The sequence below is a fragment of the Rattus norvegicus genome, chromosome 5, assembly GCF_021556685.1.
Source record: "Rattus norvegicus strain SHRSP/BbbUtx chromosome 5, alternate assembly SHRSP_T2T, whole genome shotgun sequence".
Taxonomy (NCBI): Eukaryota; Metazoa; Chordata; class Mammalia; order Rodentia; family Muridae; genus Rattus; species Rattus norvegicus.
The window spans coordinates 52,451,276-52,474,699 of record NC_141538.1 but is presented as its reverse complement, the minus strand read 5'-3'; the positions used below and the strand labels follow the sequence as shown (position 1 = coordinate 52,474,699).

Genomic DNA, 23,424 nt, shown 5'->3' with positions numbered 1-23,424 from the left:
GTCAGTGGTCTTTGGCTTCCATTCCCCTCCTCTGTCTTCATATGGCTTTCTCTGTGATTTGTGTCACCAGGGCGAATCGTACCTTCACTTACGTGTTAAGGACTCAGCCTACTCCAGGGTGACATCACATCTGCAAATGCTAAGTAAAGCCATGATCATAGGCACACAGGACCCTAGCAAGACAGAGAGGGGTCAGAGTAGAGGTGACTAGCCAGGGAAGGGTAAGAGTTCCCCTTCGGGATGCTTATGGTCAGCTCTCTGAGAGGCTTTATCTGGGTGAAAGTCTGGTTGTGCTTTGCAAGAAACAAGTGGCTGTTTTTTTGCCTAAAGCAGGGTCACCTCCGAGGGTAAAGGGCTTTATTACAGTTTGGGTAAGTTTCCCAGAAACCCACGATATAAAAATCTGGTCTCTGGTTGTGGCACTGTGAAGAGGTAATGTTAATCCCACCAGGCGAGCAGAAGACTAGTAGTGGGCCCTTACCTTCCTGGCTTTTGTTCACTTGCTCCCTCAGGCTCTGTGGCCGTGATGACCTCTCTTTCTTTCTTTTTTTCTTTTTAAAGATTTATTTTAATTTTATGTATATGAGTACACTGTCGATGTCTTCAGACACACCAGAAGAAGGCACCAGATCCATTTTATAGATGGTTGTGAGCCACCTTGTGGTGCTGGGAATTAAACTCAGGACCTCTGGAAGAGCAGTCAGTGCTCTTAACTGCTGAGTCATTCCTCCAGCCCCCGTGATGACCTTTCTGACCTTCACTACCCAGTGACAACCTCTAACCTCTAAGACTGCATTTGTTATAGTAACAGAACACTGACCTCTGTAGGTTTCTGGCAGTAACTGCACAGGCACAGCGCATGCAAACCAAACCACCCCAACTTGCAGGCCTGCACCACGACTCTAGTAGGAAGGCACCTTTTCCAGGTGGGGCTCTGGTCCAGTTCAGTCTGAGCATTTGCGTTTCATGGTGGGACTTACTTGCAAGATTTGTGAGAGCATGGTTTGCCAGCCTGTTAGCTTGTATTCGTTTTCTTGAAGCTTCTGGTCTCTGGGGTGGGGTGGGGATGGGGGTGGACAGTGGGAACTACATGGCTACAGGTTGGTAGTTAGATAAAAGTGAGACCTTGAGAACGTGAGCTACGTACGTATAGCATTCTTTGAAGACTTCATGACTGTATTTAAGGCGAATCTTTTACATTCATTTATTATAATTTACATATATGTGCATGATGTGTGTAGGTGGAGATGTGTGTAGAGATCAGAGGGCAACTTTCAGAGAATGAACATGGTTCTCTCCATGTGGCTCCCGGCGATTGAACTTAAGTTATCAGGCTTGGTTAAAAAGCACCCTAGAAAGAAGTGTGAAGCTGTACCTGGAATTGTAGGCACACAAGCCCAGCTGTTCAAACTGCTGAAGCAGGGAAGTGGCAAGTTCAGGGCTAGCTTAGACTACAGACTAAGTTCAAAGCTAGCCTGGACACTTTAGTAAAAGCAGGTCGGAGAGATGGTTCAGTGGTTTAAAAGCACTGGCTGCTGTGGGGTTGGGGATTTAGCTCAGCGGTAGAGCGCTTGCCTAGCAAGCGCAAGGCCCTGGGTTCGGTCCCCAGCTCCGGAAAAAAAAAAAAGAAAAAGCACTGGCTGCTCTTCCAGAGGTCCTGAGTTCAATTCCCAGCAACCACATGGTGGCTCACAACCATCTGTAATGGGATCTGATGCCCTCTTCTGGCATGAAGATCTATGTGCAGGTAAAGTACTCATATGCAAATAAGTAAATTAATTAATTAATCATCTTTTCATGAATACAGAGCAAAAACAGGTCTGGGGAGGGCTCATTTGGAGAACATTTACATCCATGTGACCCTAAATCCCATCCCCAGTATCACCCCTTCCCCACACCAAATAAATGAATTATTTCCCTCTTTAATAGGCAATGACCTAATGCAGAGGGCATAAACGCTGGCTCGTCCTTGTCCTGTGCTGTCTCTCATCAGTCCCTTCCAATGTTCCTTATGTCTTATAATCCCCCCCTCAGACATTCCCTGCACAGACATGCAAACTGTATACATTTTCCATTTTACCCAAATTATAGGGTATTATACATGCCCCTTCTCCCCCACTCCCCTCCCCCTTATAAAAATTTATTTATTTATTTTTATGTGCATTGATGTTTTGCCTACGTGTATGCTGCAGATTCTGCTCACGTTCCGTAACCAAGTAAAATCAAAACTCTAGAGGCTTCTAATTTATCAGTAAATTCTTATCCCACAAAACGTCTGCACAACGAATGAACTCAGAGCCAATTGACATTGATGGCAACTGCCCACCTAGATAAGACAAATTGTCCTGTAATTATCCACCCTTATAAGATATTCATATGACACTATTTAAAGCCATAAGGGATCTGGATCATCCTTCTCTTCCTCCATCTTCCTCTGTACTCTCTATAACTCTTAGCCCGCCTTCCTTTTCCACTGCCCAGTCACAGGCTCTCACCTAATCTTGTGCTTGCCCTCACCTGCATATAGACAGCAACCCCACACTTCCACATGGGGTAAGTTTCTCCAAGCAATACTGCCGGGCCAGAATGTGTGTGTCCTTGCAATTTTGACAGCCAGAGTCAGTTGTTCAATATGCTGTGCTAATGGCCGTCCACAGCACTGTGTGAGAGAACGCTGGGCTCTCTTTTTGGAGGCTCCTCCTCCCCCTCCATTTGAACTCATCTTACCTTCCTTGCATTCTCCTCTGGAGCTCCTATAGTTAGTCTGACCTCTGACCTCTGTTTCTCTTCAGCTCGGTTTGGGTCCTTACTGTTTCCTCCGGGAAGTAGGAGAGCAGGGAAGCGGGCTGAGAGAAAAATGGACGCCGATCCCACATCTCGTTCCCCCTTCTTTGCCTTTTATTCCAACCGGGAAGCAGAACTGCTTCCTGAGCCCACACTGGACGAGGGCTGACATCTACATCGGCTGTTCCCATACCTAGTGGCCTGTGCTCTGTGGAGCAGTGCATTCCACTGGCCAGACCACAGGGCACTGAGCCTATGGACGCGCATGCCAAGCTAAGCGAGATGTCTGATGGGGCAGAGGTGCCGGGCGTTACCCCAGGGTCTTGTGCCAGGCAGCAAGTGCTTGTCTGCTCGCCTGTGCCTGCCCTCGGGTATCTGCTTTGCAATAGGCATTGACAATGTAAAGACAAATCTCAAATGGAAAAACATAGGCTTCTGTAGACGATCATCAGAGATCACTGGGGGAACGCATTCATGGCGGTAGTTCTGAGCAATAATCATACTATAGTGTATTAATGGTGAAGCCATTGAGATGGTCCCACTAGTCCCAACAATAAGTGGAAACTTTTGAAATACATAGGTTATCAGTAAAGTGAAAATGTGCTTAGTGGTGTAACACTGGCCACTATCCACAGGGTCTTCACAGTGTACCCCCACCAGTCACACCGTGGCTTGTGATTGGATGGATGTCTGTGTCACCTCTGGCGCATTGACTGTGCAGTTCTCACCTTATACCCAACACGGTCCAGGGCTGCGAAGTCCACCCACCTGTTGTCTATCCCCACAGCCTATCTCCAGAACTCTCCCTTCTCTCTCACTAAAACTGTCTGTGTTGGAGACTAACTCTTCTGTCCCTTCTGGGCACCTCTACTGACCGCCATTCTACTTCCCGTCTCCTTGAATTTGTTACCTGTCTTAAGTCTTTCACAATTTCTCTTAAGCATGGAGAAAATGGATCACGACTGCCTTCTCTGTAAGCTGGGCGAGCTTATTAACCTTCCAAGCCTTCACTGGCTGTGTGGGAAGTAGCCGTGATTCCTTTTGGTGATGAAGCGTCGTAATCCAGGCACGGTGCTTACACAGGGTGATCCAGGAGGAGGACAAGGCTCAGTTGAAGATAGTTATGATCCGAGTGATGACCGTGTCTCCACTGCAGTTCATTGTCCTCAGAGGCTCCTTTGGGTCAGTGGTTGGCTGCAGGTAGGAACGTGTAGACAGTCTTAAAAAATAATGATGCCCAGGTATGATTCAACAGACTCTGGGATATGGTCTGGCCTTGAGAGATGCCCAAGAGTTCAGAAAGAGAATAGGATTACACAGTCCATGGAGCCTGGTAAATGTCACAACATACTGATATTCTGAATGCCGTCATTCCATTTAATAGGAAGCAGATGCTTCAGTTATGGCAGTGCAATATATGCTGTGAATTCTTATGTGGCCTGCCCGGGGGAAAAAGCCCAGAAGGGTATGTGGTCCACAATGGAATGATAACCCCTACCTTACTGTTCTGAGGATCCTGATGATGTAGACGTCACGGGAGCTTGTACGTCTAGCAAAGTTAGGTAGACACCTTCAGGAGATGCTTTCTGGAGGGAGGGGAGATGACCTCTCAGACTGGATGAGGGCCACTCAGATTGGGGGCTATTGTAGGTTGATGTCACTATGCAGGTGAAGGCAGGTACAGGATAGAAGGAGGCCTGTCATTGGATGAGAAGGGAAGATGGGTGGGAGAAAAGTTTTAGAAAGAGAAGGATCCAGATCGAGGGAGCTGAGAGATGGCCGTGGATGTTAAGATTACTCTCTGCACATATTACAGGTTGTTATGACTATTCTTAAGGGATGGGTATGTACAGGATTTTGTGTTGTCTAGATGGGCAAATTATATCTTATCAATTGGATCAGAGGATATTGTGTGGTGTGTTCTTTCATGTGGTGACTTAAGTGAGTTCAAGAGAATGTATGGTGACCAGATGCACCGGGCCCGCCACGGAATTGAGATGTGCATGCCTGACATAGCGGAAACTAGCCAAGAGAGCTGTGAGTGAGGGTGGGACAGCCTGACAGGGTGCCATGTTGGAATGGCTTTCAGACAGCAGGCCAGAAAGTAGATATGTGGGCAACGTGGAGCTGCTGAGGTAAATCAGCACTAGTTCCAGTGGCCCACCGGAGCCAGAACTATCGAGAGAGCGTGACCGCCAGGGTACTCGCAGGAACTGGTTCTGCCCCTTTTTTAAAAATTTTTACCACAACAGGGTATACTGTAAGAATTGACATGAAGGGGTTGGCATAAACCTCTGTACTGTGACTGAGGAGAACAAGCCTCAGGTCTAGGGGTTGACCTGTCCTAGGCTTTTCTGGGCTGGGTACCCTCGGTAGAAGGGCTTAGTTAAGTGGTACTCAGTGGGGCTGGAGGTGACCTTGTGATTCCAGCCCTGGACAGGCCTGGTGAACGTATGAGCTACTGCCTGGGTGTTCTGGAGGAGGCCATGCATCTCCCTCCACTGTGTTTAGTCAGTGCAGTTCGTATTTATTGCCTCAGAAGACTGCACAGAAAGCCTCCATCTAAGTGATTGGTAACCCAGAGAAGAATTGATAACCCATGCAGTTCCCCTAGACCATGTAGGTCCTAAGCCCTCAACTCCCAGGCAACAGGAGTTTGTTTCTTGTGAGCATAGGCATGATATATGGGGGTGGGGTGGGGTCAGCAGTGATTGGCATGTATGTGTAGGTCGGAAGGTAACTTTACCAGTTCCCTCCAATTGTTTTCTTTTTATAAAGATTTATTTACTTTATATATGTGAGAACACAGTCGCTGGCTTCACATACACCAGAAGAGGGCATTGGATCCCATTGCAGATGGTTGTGAGCCACCATGTGGTTGCTGGGATTTGAACTCAGGACCTCTGGGAGAGCAGTCAGTGCTCTTAACCACTGAGCCATCTCTCCAGCCCCAGCCTATTTTGCCTTTTTCTTCCACCTTTCCAGGAGCCAGCTCGGGTTGCCAGGTTGCATGGCGAGCCCCTTACCTGCTGAGCCATGTGTACCCGGTGGGTCTAAACCACGCTACATGTTATGTTACATATTGTGGCCCAGTTTGAGCGTCAGAATTTTAAATTCCCCCCTAATCCTTGTATCTTTCTGAACAAATGCAAGCCAACCACGAGTGCCCTGTAGGATTCCCAAAGCAGCAATCTTGGCAACAAACATGCCAGGAGGAACACTGCCTCCTCTGCTCTGAGCTGCCCTGGGGGCCTGTGGCCAGAACCAGCAAGGGGTGGTGGTGATGGTGGTGGTGGTGGTGGTGGTGGTGATGGTGGTGGTGGGAGGGTGGGGGTGGTTGTTGGGGGGGGTGGTAGTGGTGGTTGAAGGTGGTGGTGGTGGTGGTGGTGGTTGAAGGTGGTGGTGATGGCTGGTGATGGTGGTGGTTGAAGGTGGTGGTGGTGGTGGTGGTGGTGGTGGTGGTGGTGGTGGTGATGGTGGTGGTGGTGGTGGTTGAAGGTGGTGGTGATGGTGGTGGTGGTGGTGGTGGTTGAAGGTGGTGGTTGAAGGTGGCTGGTGATGGTGGTGGTGGTGGTGGTGGTGGTGGTGGTGGTGGTTGAAGGTGGTGGTGATGGCTGGTGATGGTGATGGTGGTGGTGGTGGTGGTGGAGGTGGTGGTGGTGGTGGTGGAGGTGGTGGTGGTGGTGGTGGTGGTGGTGGTGGTGGTGGTGATGGTGGTGGTGGTGGTGGTGGTAGTGGTGGTTGAAGGTGGTGGTGATGGCTGGTGATGGTGGTGGTGGTGGTGGTGGTGGTGGTGGTGGTGGTGGTGGTGATGGTGGTGGTGGTGGTGGTGGTGGTTGAAGGTGGTGGTGGTTGGTGGTGGTGGTGGAGGGTACTGATGAGTACTCAGAGTCCTTCTTTTCAACGAAGTCAGAAAATAGATTGAGGGGCGTGTTTAGAGACTGGCGTGTTTAGAGGCTGAAGTTCCTTTCAGCAGGCTCATTGCTTGCAGCCTGTTAGCTGTTGTATGTCTTAGGCTATTCTAAGGCAGTGATTTAGGGTGTGGTCGAATGGGTAGTGCCTAAGCCTGGTTTGTTTAAAGCCCCTGTTCCTATTGAATGCAGCAATATGAAAAAAGAATCCCATACAGCGATCAAGAGAAGTTTCCTTCAATCTTGCAAGTCCTTGAAGTATGTACTACAGATCCCTGGGTGTTGTAGTCCAGCCCAAGTATGTACTGTTAAACAAAACACAGTTGTTTCTCACCATTGAGGGTGAGGGGAAGATCAAGGTAACGATGGATTTGGCTCCTGGCAGGATTCTTTCTGGTTTGTAGATGGCCACCTTCTCTCTGTCCTCACAAGCTCAGAGCAGAGTGGGAAGTGTCCATTCTTCAAAGGCTGCTGATACCTATATACAAAGCCCTACCTGAAGTTTTCATCTGATGTTACCTCCCAAAGACCCCGTCTGCAGACACTATTGCACTGAGGGCTAGAGAGCATCAGCATCTGGATTCTGGGGTAGACCCAGACATTTGGTTTGTAACTGACTAAACTGTATAATTGTCCCACATCTGTGGATCCAGCCTACCGAAGCTGGAAACACTCTTTGAGATGTAAATTATCCTCGTCTGTAGATGGGACTTTAAGCCTTGTACTCTCTTCATTTATTTTTATAAAGTTTAGTAGAGAGAATGAGAAATACTAAAAAGAATAAAGCTGGCTATGGTGACGCATGCCTTTAATTCCAGTACTTAGGAGGCGGAAGCAGGCAGATCTCTGTAAGTGCTAGACCAGCCTGGTTTACATAGTAAGTTCCAGACCAGCCAGTGTTAACATAGTTAGACACTGTCTCAAAATACAGTAGCAACAACAACAAAAGAAATTGTACTTGTAACATGTACTGAACATGACTTTCTATTGGCGTCATTAATAGCACATCAACAATTTACATAGCATCTGCATTTTTTATCGTTGGTTTTATAAATAGTCTAGAGAGAGGCAGTTTGCAGTATACCAGAGGGGTGTGGCGCTTGTATGCCTATCCCATGCCAGGTTTGGATGAGACTTAAGTATCTGCAGCATTTAATACCCTTGGAGGTCCTGGAACCAGTTTCCAGAGGATCCTAGTAAAGGACTACATGATCACATCAGCAGATGCAGAAAAATGTGTTTAGAGGCTGGAGATATGGCCCAGCAGTTATTCTTCCAGAGGACCCGGGTTCAGTTCCCAGAACTCCCATGGCAACTCACAACCCTGAACTCCAGTTGCAGGGTCTGATGCCTTCTTCTGGCTCCCATGGGCAGCATAAGACGTTCTTACTCCTACTCAGCACCTCTGACATTCTTAATCTTACGTACTTTCCACTGGGAGAGGGAGACAAACAGGGTTGTTCCAGGAATGCAGGGAGAATTTGAACTTATTAAACAATTTTAACACTTTGGTGGTTATTGTTTTGAACTTATTAAACAATTATGACCCAATTATGGGTCAGTGGTTAAGGGCACTGACTGCTCTTCCAGAGGTCCTGAGTTCAATTCCCAGCAATCACATGGTGGCTCACAACCATCTGGAATGGGGATCTGATGCCTTCTTCTGGTGTGTCTGAAGACAGCTACAGTGTACCTTATAATAAACCAACCAACCAACCAATCAGTCAATCAATCAATCTTTAAAAAGAAAAAAAAGATTATAGGTAACTTGGGGACCGAAAGATGGCCCAGTGTTTAAAAGCACTTGATGCTCTTGCAGAGGTCCATGGTTTGGTTTGCACCATTCACAACCACCAGTCACTCCAGTTCAGGAGAGACAGCACCTTCTTTTGGACTCCACAGGCACCAGGCACCTACATACATGCAGCCAAAACGCTCAGACACATGAAAATAAAAGAAAATGCATCTTTGCAAAAGATTTTTAGGAGCTGGGCAGTGGTGACACATGCCTTTAGCCCCAGCACTCAGGAGGCAGAGGCAGGTGGATCCCTATGAATTCAAGAGCAGCCTGGTGTACACAGAAAACCCCTGTCCCAAAAAAATAAAACAAAAACAAATGAAGAGATAACAGGTAAATCTAAAGCGTGGTAGGGCTCGCACTCTGACGGTCCATGCTCTCAGCATCCACCTCGGGGTTGTTAGAAATGCAGATTATTAGATCTATCCAGATGCCAGATTGAGAACTCTGGCACGAAACAGAGCTGTGTTGCAGCTAGTCCTCCAGGAGACCCTGGTGCTGCGGGAGAAGGACTGCTGTCATTAGAGGTACCGTTGTTACAAGGAGCTGCATGGTTTTATGTAGCTTGTAGTTATAACCACCAGAGCGTGGAGAAGGAATGTTCTGGTGCAGTGTTATATTCTGTTGGCAATGAGGAAGGCACCAAGGAAAGAGCAGCCAAAGGAATCCCTCTCTCCTGGGCAGACCCGGCTTAGCCACAGGGACGCTCTTTGGAAACTTATCCCAGCCCCTCATCTCTTCCAGTGTCCCCACCTGTCACAGATCAGTCACCTGAGAAGGTTGTATGAGGACTGGTAGGTGGGCCCTACCATTGATCGGAAACCTGTGCAGGAGGAGGCCAATCAGACATCACAACTAAGCTCCCCAGAAGATGTTAGTGGTGTAGAGAAAGAGAAAATCTCTGTCCATTGCTTTCAGAGCTGGGAAAACCAGGTAATGTCTAAGAGCTCCAAGGGGTCAGTGTCTGGGCACAACATTCAAGAACCCAAGAGCATCCCAAAAGCCAGACACAAGCCCCCTGTGCTATTTCGTTTTTGGACAACTTGACACAAGCTTGGGTCAGCAACTGGCTGTGTCAGGTTGGTAGGTAGGCAAGTTTGTGGGACATCTTTTTGATTAATGATTGTGGAAAGAGGTGCCACCTGTAGGGTAGGTGTTCTTAGGGTGTGTAAGACAGCAGGCTGAGCAAGCCATGAGGAACAAGCCAGTAAGCAGTATTCTCCCATGGTCTCTGCTTCAGTTCCTGCCTCCAGGTTCCTGCCCTGCCTTTCCTTAGTGTGACAGACTCTGACATGGAAATGAATGTGAGATAAACTCTTAAGGTTGTTTTTGGTCATGGTGTTTATAACACCAACACACACACACACACACACACACACACACACACACACACACACTCACGGCCAGTGTATGGGTGAGTCAGAACATGGGGGTGGGGTTAGAGGGCTTGCGGACTGAGTCTGTATTTCTAGAACAAGTGAGAGCCTCTTTATGCCTTTGCTTCCTCATCTGTAAAATGGGCTTGATAGTGCCCACCTTACAGAGTTGGAGGTCGGAATGAGCTAGCGTGAGGCTCTTAGCAGTGTCTTCAGCATAGCAAGCATCTACTGCCGCTGTCTTTTTGCTCTTCGTTGCTCTCTGTGGAGCCCGATGGTCTAGGCTGAGTCAGGCTTGTCTGAGGATAGAATCTAGGGTACCGGTGCACCAACACTTCTTCATAGCATTTGTACCGTACAGTCTTTTCTCCTGCTTACGGTCCCTCCCCCACCAGTCCTAGGGGCGTAGAAATAGCAGTAGTTTCATCTTGACCTAGGTTGTGTAAAAACCTACCTCTAGGGAGCTGGGCTTTTTTTTTCTTTCTATTTTTCCATAAGTCAGGCCAGGGGTGTGCTGGGCACTGGGTAGGAGAATCTCTTCTCTAAAAGGCCCGGCTGTTCTTGGTCTTCATGACAGAAAGTTCTGAAAATAAAGCCCATTTCTGCTTCTTACATTCTTCCTTTGTCAGGGGTGGACCTGACAGCTTCGGTCTGCTTTTGCTAGGGCTGTGCCCTCCCAGAGGCCAGCAAAGGAGCTGAGTGTAGGTAGGCACGAGAGCTTTCTCAGAGAAGCCCCTGTGTGCTTGCATCTGCTACCGTGGACCAGGAAGTTGACACATCCCCTGAGGGCAGAGTCATCCTTGAATCTGAGCCTCTCAGCACCCCACAATTGCCATTTGTGTCCTAAAGTCAATCTAGCTGTGACGGTCTGAATCAAAATGACGCCCATAGACTCATAAGGAGTGGCACTTTTAGGAGGTGTGGCCTTGTTGGAAGTACGTCACTGGGGGTGTGGGCTTTGAGGCCTCAGAGTCAATCCAGGTCTTGTGGCTCACAGTCACTTCCTACTGCTTGCTGATCTGAATGTAGAACTCTCAGCTACCTCTCAAGAACTCTGTCTGCCTGCATGCTGCCATGCTTCCTGACATGATGATAATGGACTGACCCTCTGAACCTATAAGCCAGCCCCAATTAAATGTTTGCCTTTTTAAGAGTTGCCATGGTCATGGTGTCTCTTCATAGCAATAAAACCCTAACTACAACACCGGTGTTATGGAATTTGCTCCAGTGTCCCTGTGCTCCAGGAACTCTGGACCTCCTACACGTGTCCTTCCCACCACCCAGTGTCCACCTGATTCATCACTCATTGGAGGCACAGTTCTTTGAGGAGATCACACCCAAGCTGGTCTCAGGATGTTCTGTGGTTTTCTAACACAAAACGGCAAATGCCACGAATGAATGAATGAATGAATGCAGAAGTGGCTGGGAAACAGGAGGAGGAGTTTAGAGAAGGGTGTTTCCAGAGAGGAAGACTTTGTAAGCAGAAGCACAAAGTGGGAACTTCAGAGCAGATTTCAAAGTGGAAGCAAGATGTGGAAGGAGGGACCGGCAAATGAGAGCCTTGAAAATTCTGTCTCTTCACGCCTAGATGACAGTGTGAACAGCTCACCATGCTTTGCTGTGGTAAAGGTGTAGGGTTGCCTGTCCAAGAGGCACAACAGTTGGGGGACTTCCTTAGCTTGGGGGCTGGGCTGACAGACAGCAGCAGAAGGGAAGCCACACCAGGTGGAGGATTGTACTTCATTCTTGTATCAAGTCTGGGTGGGTGTGGAGTCAGATGAGAAAGCAGGCTTGGGTAATGGTCCTACACTAAATCACCAGGCATCGCTAGAGCTGACTGAGACCTATCTGACTCCAGCAGCCCTAGCCTTTTACTTCTCAACGAGAATACTCTGATTTTGGATTAGGATATGTCAGCAGTTAAGGGACATTGTGTTTGTAATTCTGGGTGCATTCACGCATGTGATCTGGTTTGAGCCCATCTTAGTCCATTCAGCGTCTGAAACAAGATGCTATAGACTGGCGGCCCAAGCAGCAGATCCTCTGCTTCTCATAGTTCTGGCTACCATGAAGTCCAAATCAGGGGGCCAGCACCCATGTGGCACTGTATCATCCCCTGCCCTATCTACAAGACACTCATCCTGTCGTGAGTGCCCAAAGGCCATCCCACTGACATGGTCAGTAGGCCAGGAACCGTAGGACCAGGCAGTCATGCAAACATTAGGCTCCACGGAGGAACCACCACGCTGTTTCCCTTCTGCCTTCTGCCTATGCTCACTTAGACAAACCTTTTATTCTCCATGCCTATCAGGAATAGGTAGGAAACATCCCCAGGGTCCCTTGAGCTGTGTCTCTGGGTCTAGCCTCTTTACGGGCAGTCCTCCATGCCTGTTCTCTGCTGCTTTTCTTCTTAAGGCACTTGCAGTTGACTGCTGTGTCTCTTTCCTCACATTCCCTCAGCCCCACGATGAGCTATCCTGAGATCCAGAATGCCTTAGAAAACTTTGTGAAGGTCCCTTAGTCAGTGTTGAGATGTGAGGTCATTTTCAAGGACATCAATGACACTTGGAGCCTGAGCCCAAGAGTAAAACCCATTCATTTCCCTCCCTTTGGGCACCTTGCCTCATGGAAAGGATCAAGGTTAAGTAGCACTTGACGAGAAAGAGAGGTCAGTCCTTTGTCTCCTTTGCGACCTTCCCTTTTTGTGAAGGTTTTTTTTTTTTTTTTTTTGTAGCCTAATTCTTGGGAGTAACCTTGTCCCTTAATTGTGAATTCTAATTTTAAAGCAAGCTCTGGCCTCTTTCTTCCCAGACTCATTCTACTGTTTTGATTGGATTTCATGGCTAGGAATTAAGATCCTTTTTTGTCTGTTGTTTTCTCCATGGTTAGTTATCATGACTAACGGGTGCTTTAGCGAGATCATAAACATGCTTATCCCACTAGAATATCAATAACGGCAGTGGGTTCTCGGTGAGAAAGGCTGGATAGAAGGCCCCCATAAGTCCCTTTTCCTCCAATGCTGTAGTCATATAGCTTTTCCTCACAGTAAATCCTGAGGGAAAACAGGATGTCTCGGGAGAGTTGGGAGTTTGACAAAGTTAGTTCCGTGGACAGAAGCTAATGTACGCTCAGCAAAGTGCACTTCCTTTTGGGTATCACACACCATGGGAGCCCACAAACTTAATACAGTTATAGAGAAGGGAATGGTTCTCCCTGTGACTCAGGCACAGGGCTGAGAAGACCATCTCACTGTAGTGTTGCTCCTACTGGGCAAGAATAAGACCACTACTCTAATATCTGAGCCAAATACTGGCCAGGATGATAGACACTGACCAGGTCCTTACCCAGGATTCCCAGAGTATGACACCAAATTACTTTAGGCTTATAAAGTCAAAACCCACAAGTTCTCTCACCTTTGTCTATTGGGCAAGCATATATCCGGATGAGTACTGCCTGAGTACCTCCCACATTACTTGTGATCAAGCAAATCTTATGCACTTGGGGCAGCCAACCTTGTTTACAGAAGTGAAAAACACATAGCTAGTTCTCCCATAAACAACAGCCCCAGCATTCCAGGAAGTTACCTGTCCTGCAAGTGGGGCTTATGGGTTAGAGGCGTTTTTGATGGAAGATCTCTTACACATAGTAATGTCAACTTAAAACATGATTTTAACCCTCACAACAGTCCACAGGGAATACCTGGATACGGTGTGGGAAACTGCAACATTGTGTAACATCGCTGTAATAGAATGTTGAACCAAAACCCAACAACAAACAAAAGTACAAAGAGAAAAGCCAAATGGTACTCTGTTGCTTCACGTGCCTGAGATAAGTTTGAAACAATAACCTGTATGTTGCCTCTGGCAGTAAACAGGAAATGACAGTGTAATTAAAAGCAAAGGAAAGATAAGTGCCAAATTCAAAAGAAAGGTTAGCTTTTGGGGGCCACAAAGAGGTCTGGAAGGCCTCGCAGGAACAGCAATGGATTCTCTGAATTTTTTTTTAAATAGTTGTCAGGTATGTGGATCTTGATATACTATTTTTTAAATGGTCGATTTCGTAATTTTAAAATCTGTCTTTAAAAGGAGGCAGAGCCTTTTCCAATCCACCTCTGCTTGGCTATGGCTTTTAAGTTTATGGAGTTATTGACTAGATCTTCAGGAACTGAAGAATTTGACATTTGTTTGTCCCCCAGGTTCCATTCAGGTTCTTGGTCACAGCCCTTCACCACCTTATGGTATTAGCACCAGTGGAAAACAGGAGGACAAGAAACCCCACATTTTGCACTTACTTGGTGCTTAAAAAATAAGATGTGGGCTGGAGAGAGGGCTCATGCTCTTCCAGAGGTCCTGAGTCCAAGTTCCAGCAACCACATGGTGGCTCGCAACCATCTGTAATGGGATCCCATGCCCTCTTCTGGTGGGCATAACATAAAATAAATAAATCTTTTTTTAAAATGTAAGAATTATGCACTAAGAGAAATCTTTGCTTTTTTTTTTTTTCTTTCTTTTTTTCGGAGCTGGGGACCAAACCCAGGGCCTTGCATTTGCTAAGCAAGCACTCTACCACTGAGCTAAATTCCCAACCCTCTTTGCTTTTTTAAAACACATTTTGTTGTTGTTGTTGTTGCTATTGGTGTTGTTGTTGTTTTGAGACATGGTCTCACTATGTAGCCTGGGCTAGCCTGGAACTCTGAGAACTGCCTGACTTCTGGGATTCAAGGAGTGCACCACTATTCTTAACGGAACACTTTTATTTCTTGGTCAATTACAATTCCAGTGGCCAAGTTAACCAAGGCAACTTCAATTCTGGATAAATTGGTTGAGAATCCCCTGCCAGAGTAAAAGAACAACTAGGGGTAGGGGCAGGGCGTTCTCGAAGGCTGATGTGCCGCCATCTTCGTTCGCTTCAGTGTCCTGCCTGCTTGGGGTATCTTGTTCTAAAACCAGCCGTCTCTTTTGCATTAACAGCATGGCCGGACCCCCTTGCACCTCGCTGCCAATAAGGGTCATCTTTCTGTGGTGCAGATTTTGCTGAAGGCTGGCTGTGACCTCGATGTACAAGATGATGTAAGTAGGCGTTCCCTCCGTCGGAGCAGGGTTGGCCGGGAGTTAGTGTGGGGTAGCATCCTTCGGTGCCGACATTGGCAGTATGAGGATGGAGGGTGGAAGAGTGCCAGGATGGTTTTGGCTCTAGCCTGGTCCCTGTGCTGGCAGCAGCTTTCTTAGGAATACCTCCTGGGAGACCCACTCTCAGCAACACACTAGTTTGCTGGAGGCTCCTCCACTCTGGTTCTCCGTCACTCCGTTAGCATTTGAGCTCAGTCTCTAAGAGCATTTGTCTGTGTCTTAGGGCAAAGGACACTGGTAGTTGGAAAGACCCACTAGATATGTGTCTGACCACACTTACTGCTAAAGCAAAGGTGAAACTTAAACCCATTCCCCATCCCCTCCCCTCTTTTAATCTTAGTTTCATTTAGTTGGATGTACCATTCCAACTAAAAGGGGAGAAGGGATTTAGAACGCAGGAACAAGGCCTCCAGAAAGTTCTGTGCTATTACTGAGATGACTCCATCAGCTCAAGGACGTGCCAGGACAGGACTCACCCTGGAGCCTCCGACATCATGTGTCAGGTCTGCGTGTCTGAGCGTTGGCTGAGTGGAACTGCACAGCACAGAACCCTGTTCCCTTGGGTCTTTGGAGAAGGTGGAGTCTCTGAGGAGTGAGGGTCCTCCAGTGAGTAATAAGGAGAAAGCACTATGACAGTATGACTGGGAACCATTTTCAGGAAGCGTTTTTCTTTCTTTCTTTCTATATATTATTTTATCTGGATGTTTTACCTGCGTGTGTATCTGTGCACCATGGCACGCCTGGTGAAGAGGACATAAGATTCCCTGAAACTGGAGTTATTTACAAGCTTTGAACTATCTACAGGAATGCCAATAAATGATTGTGAACTACCCTGTGAGAGCTGTGGGTGCTGGGAATCAAACTCACACCCTTTAATAAGAGCAGAAAGTACTCTTAATCACTGAGCCCGCTCACCACAGTACGATTTTGACAGATAAACGTTCTGCGAGTAAAACAGCATCTTCCAGAGTCTGACCTTGTAATAACTTCTTCCAGATTCACTTGGAGCAACGCTAGCTAGAATATTCTTTGCAACTCTGTACAGTATCCTAAAACCTGACAAACACATTCACAAATGACTTGGCTACGTAGCAGGTTTGAGGCTAGCCTTGAGTATGTGAGACCCTATCTAGGGGCAGGCAAACAGGTAAGCAGGTATGTGAACTGGTCTTATGCATGGGCAGAGGATTTATCAGCATATCATACAATCTCTGGTTATACCTGAAGCCTACTGGGTCACCAAGGGTGCTATTCTGAGAAATGTTGATTTAGCTTTAAGCTTTTGATTTTCACCTGGGGTGATAACACTTTACTTTTCTACGCTGTCACCAATATACCATTCCTGACCCATATCGTCTCCTTAGAGGACTGATGGAAAATACAGGAAAATAAATGATGAGAGGAAAGGTAGTGCCTCGAGTTGGTGGTACGAGCTTGTTGGGATAACCTAGGCTGGGATTGTGGATTTAGCTCAGCGGTAGAGCGCTTGCCTAGCAAGCGCAAGGCCCTGGGTTCGGTCCCCAGCTCCGAAAAAAAAAAAAAAAGAAAAGAAAGAAAGAAAGAAAAAAAAAAGATAACCTAGGCTTCTCTTTGATAATTAAAGTTCTTGCTTGCTACTGTCACAGTGCCAGGCATGCCAGCCTATCCAACCAAATTCCAGTCTCAGGTGCTGAGTCTGAGGCTTGCCGTGGTCTTGTGCAGCAGACCCTAGGCTGATGTTTCCGGTATGGAAAGGGAACAGAGCAGCAGGCGTGAATTCTCACAGCGCAGCCCTGGTGAGCCAGGGCAGGAGGAAAGCCAGCCCTGTGTTTAGATAAAACCCTGCTCTTATCTGAGCTATTGGGGCCTTTTACATCCTCCTACCCTATGTAGACCGTACATACCTTGCTTCTCCATATGATATGAAACACTGTAACAACAGCGTGAAAGCTGGAGGCAGGACTGAGGTGACACCCACCTGTTTCCTGTGCACTCACCGTTCCTGATGACAACCAGCGTTGCAATATCGACAAGAATGCAAATAAATTGCTTTATCATCATTAAAGAAGAACGGGACCTAACAGTGGAGGGGCGTGTCACTTTAGAAGTTCCCCATCTCGGAGGTGGATAGAAGCACATTGACTATATAAAGATTTCCTTCTAACTTCATATTCTGCAGATACTGATCTTTATGGCATGGTAATATCTGAGAATTAGAGGAAGAATGACCTTCAGTGGCCTGGAGTGGGATTATTATGAATTTCAACCCGTGGAAGCCAGTTTTTTAGAATCTGCAGCTCCGGGAGCAAATTCTGTCTTGTCTCCCGCTAATCCTATCAACTCTCAGAGGAGCTCAAACGCCATTTCTGATTGGTCAATGAGTAAGCACATGACTCCTACCCCTGAAATAGTCCAGGATCCTGTGGCCAAGGTAAAAAGCATGAAGGAAGACAAAAATAAGAGAAAGCAGAGAAGGGGTTGGGGATTTAGCTCAGTGGTAGAGTGCTTGCCTGGGAAGCACAAGGCCCTCGGTTCGGTCCCCAGCTCCAAAAAAAAGAACCAAAAAAAAAAAAAAAAAAAAAAAAAAAAAAAGAGAAAGCAGAGAAGAAAGGCTAGGAAGGACCCTAGAAGATCTGAGAAAGAAGAGGTCAGCCCCGCGCGCTTCGTGTCGCTACCTGGTTGGTGTAGGGCTTGCTTATAGCATGTTTGCTTGGGCCCCTGGGGGCTTCCTCCGGAAGGGGGTGCGCTCCATCCCCGCATGACCAGGGCTTCATTCACGAGCTTGGCTTTGGGACACCCAGTGCTTTTCACTGCATAGGAGATGGAAGTCAAAGCATTTCAGAACAGAGATTTAGACCTCAGGTTCTGGGGTTCTGCCATGTGAAGCCCTGGCATTTCGGGGACGTCGAATGGTGGCAGTCCAGACTGCTGTGCTAGCAGGCCAGTATGTTCCAAATCAGAGTGCCAACTGCAGTGTTCCTGGCAGTGTCTCTTCCTTTGCTCCTTCCCAGCTAATCATTTAACACACAGACCCTGGGTGACTTAGGGACTGGCTGGCCTCGATGCTGCTCTCCCAGCTCGCATAGTGAGGCAGCCCCAACCTCACAGACGCCAGCTCCTTTTGGAGACTGGTGCTAAGGTTGGACTGGCTTCAAAAGCTGGTGGCAGCTTGCTGTAAAGGCAAAGAGGCTTTACAGTTTGAATTAGCTAGCTGCCCTACGTGAGGCTTATCGATAGAACAGGTTAGGGATCACCAAGTGTTGAGGGAATATGGAGAAATGTGCTGAGAGAACTAGGCTTCCTTTGGCATTTTCTATCAATTCAGGGTTTCCTGATACAGATCCTATTCAAGCCGAGTATTCAAGTCAGAGTTGCTGTGTGGGTCCATTTGTAGGTCAAGTGTAGCCTTTGTGTCATGTTTAGAAGAGGACATGTAACTAGTAGTATATTTAAAATAATAAGAATATATGCTATAGTACCTTTGTGTGTTTAGTTTTATAGGAGCCAAGAATTGATTCTCAGGTAACTGAGAGCACTTCAGCTGAGGGTCTGGGCTCAGCTGAGTTCTGGAGACTCAGTGGTTCCACACATGGCTCCCCAGCCCTACCCCATCCCCGCACTCTGTCTCTCTCAGAGCCTTTCATTCTCATCTTGGTAACTAACATGAGAGGGCTAGCGTCTAAGATTGGAGGAGGCCACTGGAACCAGTTTAGCCCTGGAGAACAGCCCTGTTTGTCCCGCCGTGAAGAGCAGGGCAGTAATAGACACGGTCAGCAGAGCGCCAGGCTCTCCACAGCGGCAGTAAAGCTAGAGTGGGACTCAGATGCTTGCACAGGGTCGCACCTGAATGGGCCAGCTGGCTCAGGACAGCTTCTCACTACGACTGCACCCAGCTGTCAGATCTCCTTGAGTCTTAACGCTCCATTTGGAAATGTTCTGCTAAGAACCAACACAAGACTCGGGTTTAGTGTTCCTATCAAGTTGGAGTCTCGCAAAGGGAAGTTGTCTCAAAGGAAGCAAACGCCCTCCGTAGGTGAGCAAAGACGTAATAAGCAATAGTGCCTGCTGGCCCAACGCTGCCTCAGCTCTTCATTTCATGAGCAGCTTGAGGACTACGGTGGACCGTTTGACCTGAACGGAGCCCTTCACGGGACGGTTTGACAAGACTTGCCGAGTAGGGCACGCTGCTCCCACTTTATATGCAGTAGCATGGAATGCAGGTTTCTTCTAAAGAGGCTGCCCCGATTGATCCAGGAATGTTTGGCAGAATGCCCGTCATTTGTGGGATGATTAAAAGGCCTCTCCTGCTAGGAACCCGACTGAGTCAGTACTGAGCTCACATTTCTCGTTGAGAACAATCTTTTTATTTTTTTAAAATGACCATTTTGGGACAACCCATGGCTAATCTGATAAGAAAATAAGATGTCTTAGAAATCTTGGCGGAATTTTAAAAAGCTGAGACCTGGATGCGATCCCATCTGACGTGTTTGGGCATTGAGCATGGCTCCACCCGGAAAACCCTTCTCTGAGTCTAGCTCATCTCCAGGAAGCCACGTATAAGTGTTACATTCTCCATGTGTCTTAGTCAGGTTTTTTATTCCTGCACAAACACCATGACCAAGAAGCAAGTTGGGGAGGGAAGGGTTTATTCAGCTTACACTTCCACATTGCTGGTCATCACCAAAGGAAGTCAGGACTGGAACTCAAGCAGGTCAGGAAGCAGGAGCTGATGCAGAGGCCATGGAGGGATGTTACTTACTGGCTTGCTCAGCTTGCTCTCTTACAGAACCCAGGGCCACCAGCCCAGGGATGGCACCACCCACAATGGGCTGGGTCCTGCCCCCTTGATAACTAATTGAGAAAATGCCTTACAGCTGGGTCTCGTGGAGGCATTTCCTCAAGGGAGGCTCCTTTCTCTGTGATAACTCCAGCTTGTGTCAAGTTGACACACAAAACCAGCCAGTGCAATATATGACCATAAGACACAGAAGGATCCTCTCCAAGTTCAATACTTTGGATTAATAGTCCAAATCTAACTTATAGTGTAATGAAAACCGACGGTGTCAGGGGCAGAGTTGTTGAATACAGAGACAGTCACACCAGTCATGGGGCTGGGGCTGCACATCCTCTCCCAGCCCTCTCCATGACCCTTAAATCATCAAGTAAATGGGGAGAAAGGCTCGTAGAGGGGTAGTCCTGTTCCTCATGCCTTCTTATGGCTTACATTGTAATTGGTAATAACTTTACCTAATGTGTGGAGTTATATATGTTAAATAGTTAAAAGTCAAAAGGTTATACTCTTGTTAGTTCCAGACTTAGAAGGCAGAGGCAGGAGGATCTCCATGACTTCGATGGCAGCCTGGTCTACAGAGCGACTTCCAGGACAGCCAGGGCTACACAGAGATACTCTGTCTTAAAAACAAGTTTTTTAAAGTTGCAAAGCACTTTGACCAGTTATGAGCATCTACGGTCGCCAATAGCCATTGCAAAAAAGAAGCTTCTCTAACCAAAGCAGACTGGTTTGCTATCCTCTAGGCACAAACTTCATTATTTGGAAGGCAATTTGAGAGGTACATCCTGTCGATGCAAAGCAACAGCGGGGGCTTCCCTACTTGGGGCCTATGGCCTCCCTAGCCACCAGTTTCTAACTGAGTTTATAGTGCCAGACGTGATTCTCTCCGGTGGAGAGACCTGGTCCTATGGAGAAAGCCGGTATTTACTGCCCCGTCTCAGTCTTCCAGGGCTGTGATAACACACCACAGCCAGGGCAACTTTATAAAGCTCAGCTGAGCTCACGCTTCAGAGAGTTAGAATCCGTGACGGGATGGCGGCAGGAACAGCCGGAAGCTCACACCATGATCCTCAAGCAGGAGGCAGAGAGGCAGCGGCACACTGGGAATGGTTGAAGTTTTTTTGAAACCTCAAAACCCACCTCATCTGACAAGGTCACCCCTGTTCCCAAACATTTCCACCAGCTGAGGACCAAGCATTTGAGTACGTGAGCCCAGGAGGGCCATCCCATTCAAACCACTGCACCCCAGCCCAGACTTGCCGCTATCCCACGGGGGTGGGGGGGTGGGGTGGGGGAGGCTCACTGGTTAGTGTTGCACACTAGATCTAAGCTAAGTAGGATGATTAATGGCCGCTCGCCACTAGCAACCTAAGAGCATTCAAAAGAACAAGGAAGAAATTAAAAATCACTTCTTGTAGATTAAAAAATTTAATTATTTTATGGGCATGGGTATTTTGCCTACATGTAAGTATGTGTACCTCATGCGTACACGATGTCCACGGAGACCAGAAGAGGGCATTAGGTCCTCTGGAACTGGAGTTAGAGCTAGTTTTAAGCTGCCGTGTGGGTACTTGGGATTGAATCTGGGTCCTCTGGAGGAGAAACAATGCTTTGAACTACTGAGCCATTTCTCCAGCCCCCTTCCATGTGGATTTTAAGAGAGACTTTTATGATTTTTATTTTAAGAAAAGCAGATTTGAGGTTATTTTGTGTTGAAAATGGAGTCTCGCTGTGTAGCCAGGTCTAGCTTTTACCTCATGATTCACCTGCCTTTGCCTCCTGAGTGTTGGGATTATAGGTGTGTACCAAGTACCCAGCCACATGTGTGTTCTGGCTAGGATTGAGTAGGTTTTATTATGCGCTCTCTCTCTCTCTCTCTCTCTCTCTCTCTCTCTCTCTCTCTCTCTCACACACACACACACACACACACAAACTGTAACATGAAATATATTCTGAAACTCTGAAATGTTTCAGAGACGTCCAGGAATGTGTCCTCGCCCCTCTCTCTGGAAAAATGTACTAATGCAAATCTTATCAGCTGACTCATAGAATCCTAAAGAACCCTGACCCTGCCTTCTTTCTGGTGAGAGCCCTGAGGCGCTGCAAACGGTACACAACTATATACAACCCATTCTTCTGATCCGTTGGCCCTTAGCTTATGATTCCTACCTGAAAATATCCACACGGTTCACCCATCTCCCCTTTCAAGCCTGGACCTCAGTCATGACTTGACTTTGCCTTAACTTGACTCTTGAGTACGTTCCAGAGATCAACTGTGTTCCTAGAAGCCCAGAGCTCAGAGGCCTTCATTACTATCTCCTCTGGGGTGTTTACTTGCTAAACAGTTAAGGGGGGGAAGAGTCAAGTTCTGCTTTGGTGCCTGAAGGAGAAAACCAGTCACCCTAGGAATCCCATTGCTGAGGAAGGGTCAGAATGCAGCATAAATCAGGCAGAGCCATCTCAGAAATATGTGAGAGGAGGCTGCAATCCTGGGGTCCTCACACCCCCGTGTTGCTCTGGGCTAGTGCAAATCAGTGAACAAATTACACACCTGTCATTAAAGCATGAGGCTCTTAAACTGTCACAAGTGGAGAGTGATTCCTCTGTAATCTGGGCCTGAGGACCTCGCAGGGAATAAGGATTGCAGGAGCTGCTGGTTGAACTGTATGCCATACACAGCCTGGCTCCCAGACATGTCTCTACTAGGCAGCCAGAAAGAGCCTGGCTCTCCTTTAGAGGTAGATCTGAGGCCAACACCCATTCTTGCTATTGACGTAAGATCCCTTCCAAGTTATGAACAAATTGCTCTGCTGCGTGCATTCTCTACTAATGGGACCCCAAAGCTTGCTTTGCCCAAGCCCTTCTGCAAGTAACCAGTCTCCTTGAGGAGATAAGAGATACCCCAAGACTGGCTTAAGGAAGGAACAATGTGGACTGTTAGAGAAATCTGTTGTTCTTGCCTCTGTGTCATTTTGTAGGGGGACCAGACAGCCTTGCACCGGGCCACTGTGGTGGGCAACACTGAGATCCTCACAGCGCTTATCCGGGAGGGATGTGCCCTGGACAGACAGGACAAGGTGAGTGGGGTGGTTACGGCTGACTGGAGCTGAGGAGCCGGCCTGACTCACTGTGGTACGTTCAAGATGCAATCCTTTTCCCAGCCAATGAGAGGCCAACCCAGACCTCTCTGAAAGAGTATCAGGGACCCCAGATTTTGTGTTTGTTTAAAAACCCTTCCCACTATGCTGAAGCTCTGCTAATAAGTCGAGGTAAAGGAAGGGAAATGCAGAACTCAGGACCTGTGAAAGTGCCTTGAAGGTGAGAGGAAGACGCATCCTCAGGGGCTCTGTGTTTTAGATGAACAAGCAAGTTGAAGTTTTTAGCTATTGCAAACAAAAGGAACCAGTCATTTCTTTCTTCTAAGAATCCCAGTGATACATTGTATACTAGCCCAGCGTTTTGAATCCCAATGACACATTGTTTACTAACCCTGAGTTTTTAAATTGTCAAATCTCAGGATGTGGATGTTTGTATTTAGTGCAGTGCAGCCTCAGTATCTTTCTCTCACCCGCCCGAGTGCAGCAAAGTGAGCAGACAGGAAATGCAGCACGAGATACCTGAGCACATCCCAGGGCCCTGGCTCAGGAGTGGTTCC

At 47.5% G+C, this 23,424-nt stretch overlaps 1 protein-coding gene across 12 annotated transcripts in view; it reads left to right on the top strand.

Annotated features, from left to right (window-relative positions):
- Positions 1–23,424, top strand: part of Ankrd6 (ankyrin repeat domain 6) — a 137,132-nt gene that overhangs the window by 89,648 nt on the left and 24,060 nt on the right. For all 12 annotated transcript variants that reach the window (NM_001438209.1, XM_087550444.1, XM_087550448.1 and 9 more), the window contains 2 exon segments: positions 14,840–14,938; positions 22,748–22,846. In NM_001438209.1, the coding sequence (NP_001425138.1) occupies positions 14,840–14,938; positions 22,748–22,846 (198 nt within the window).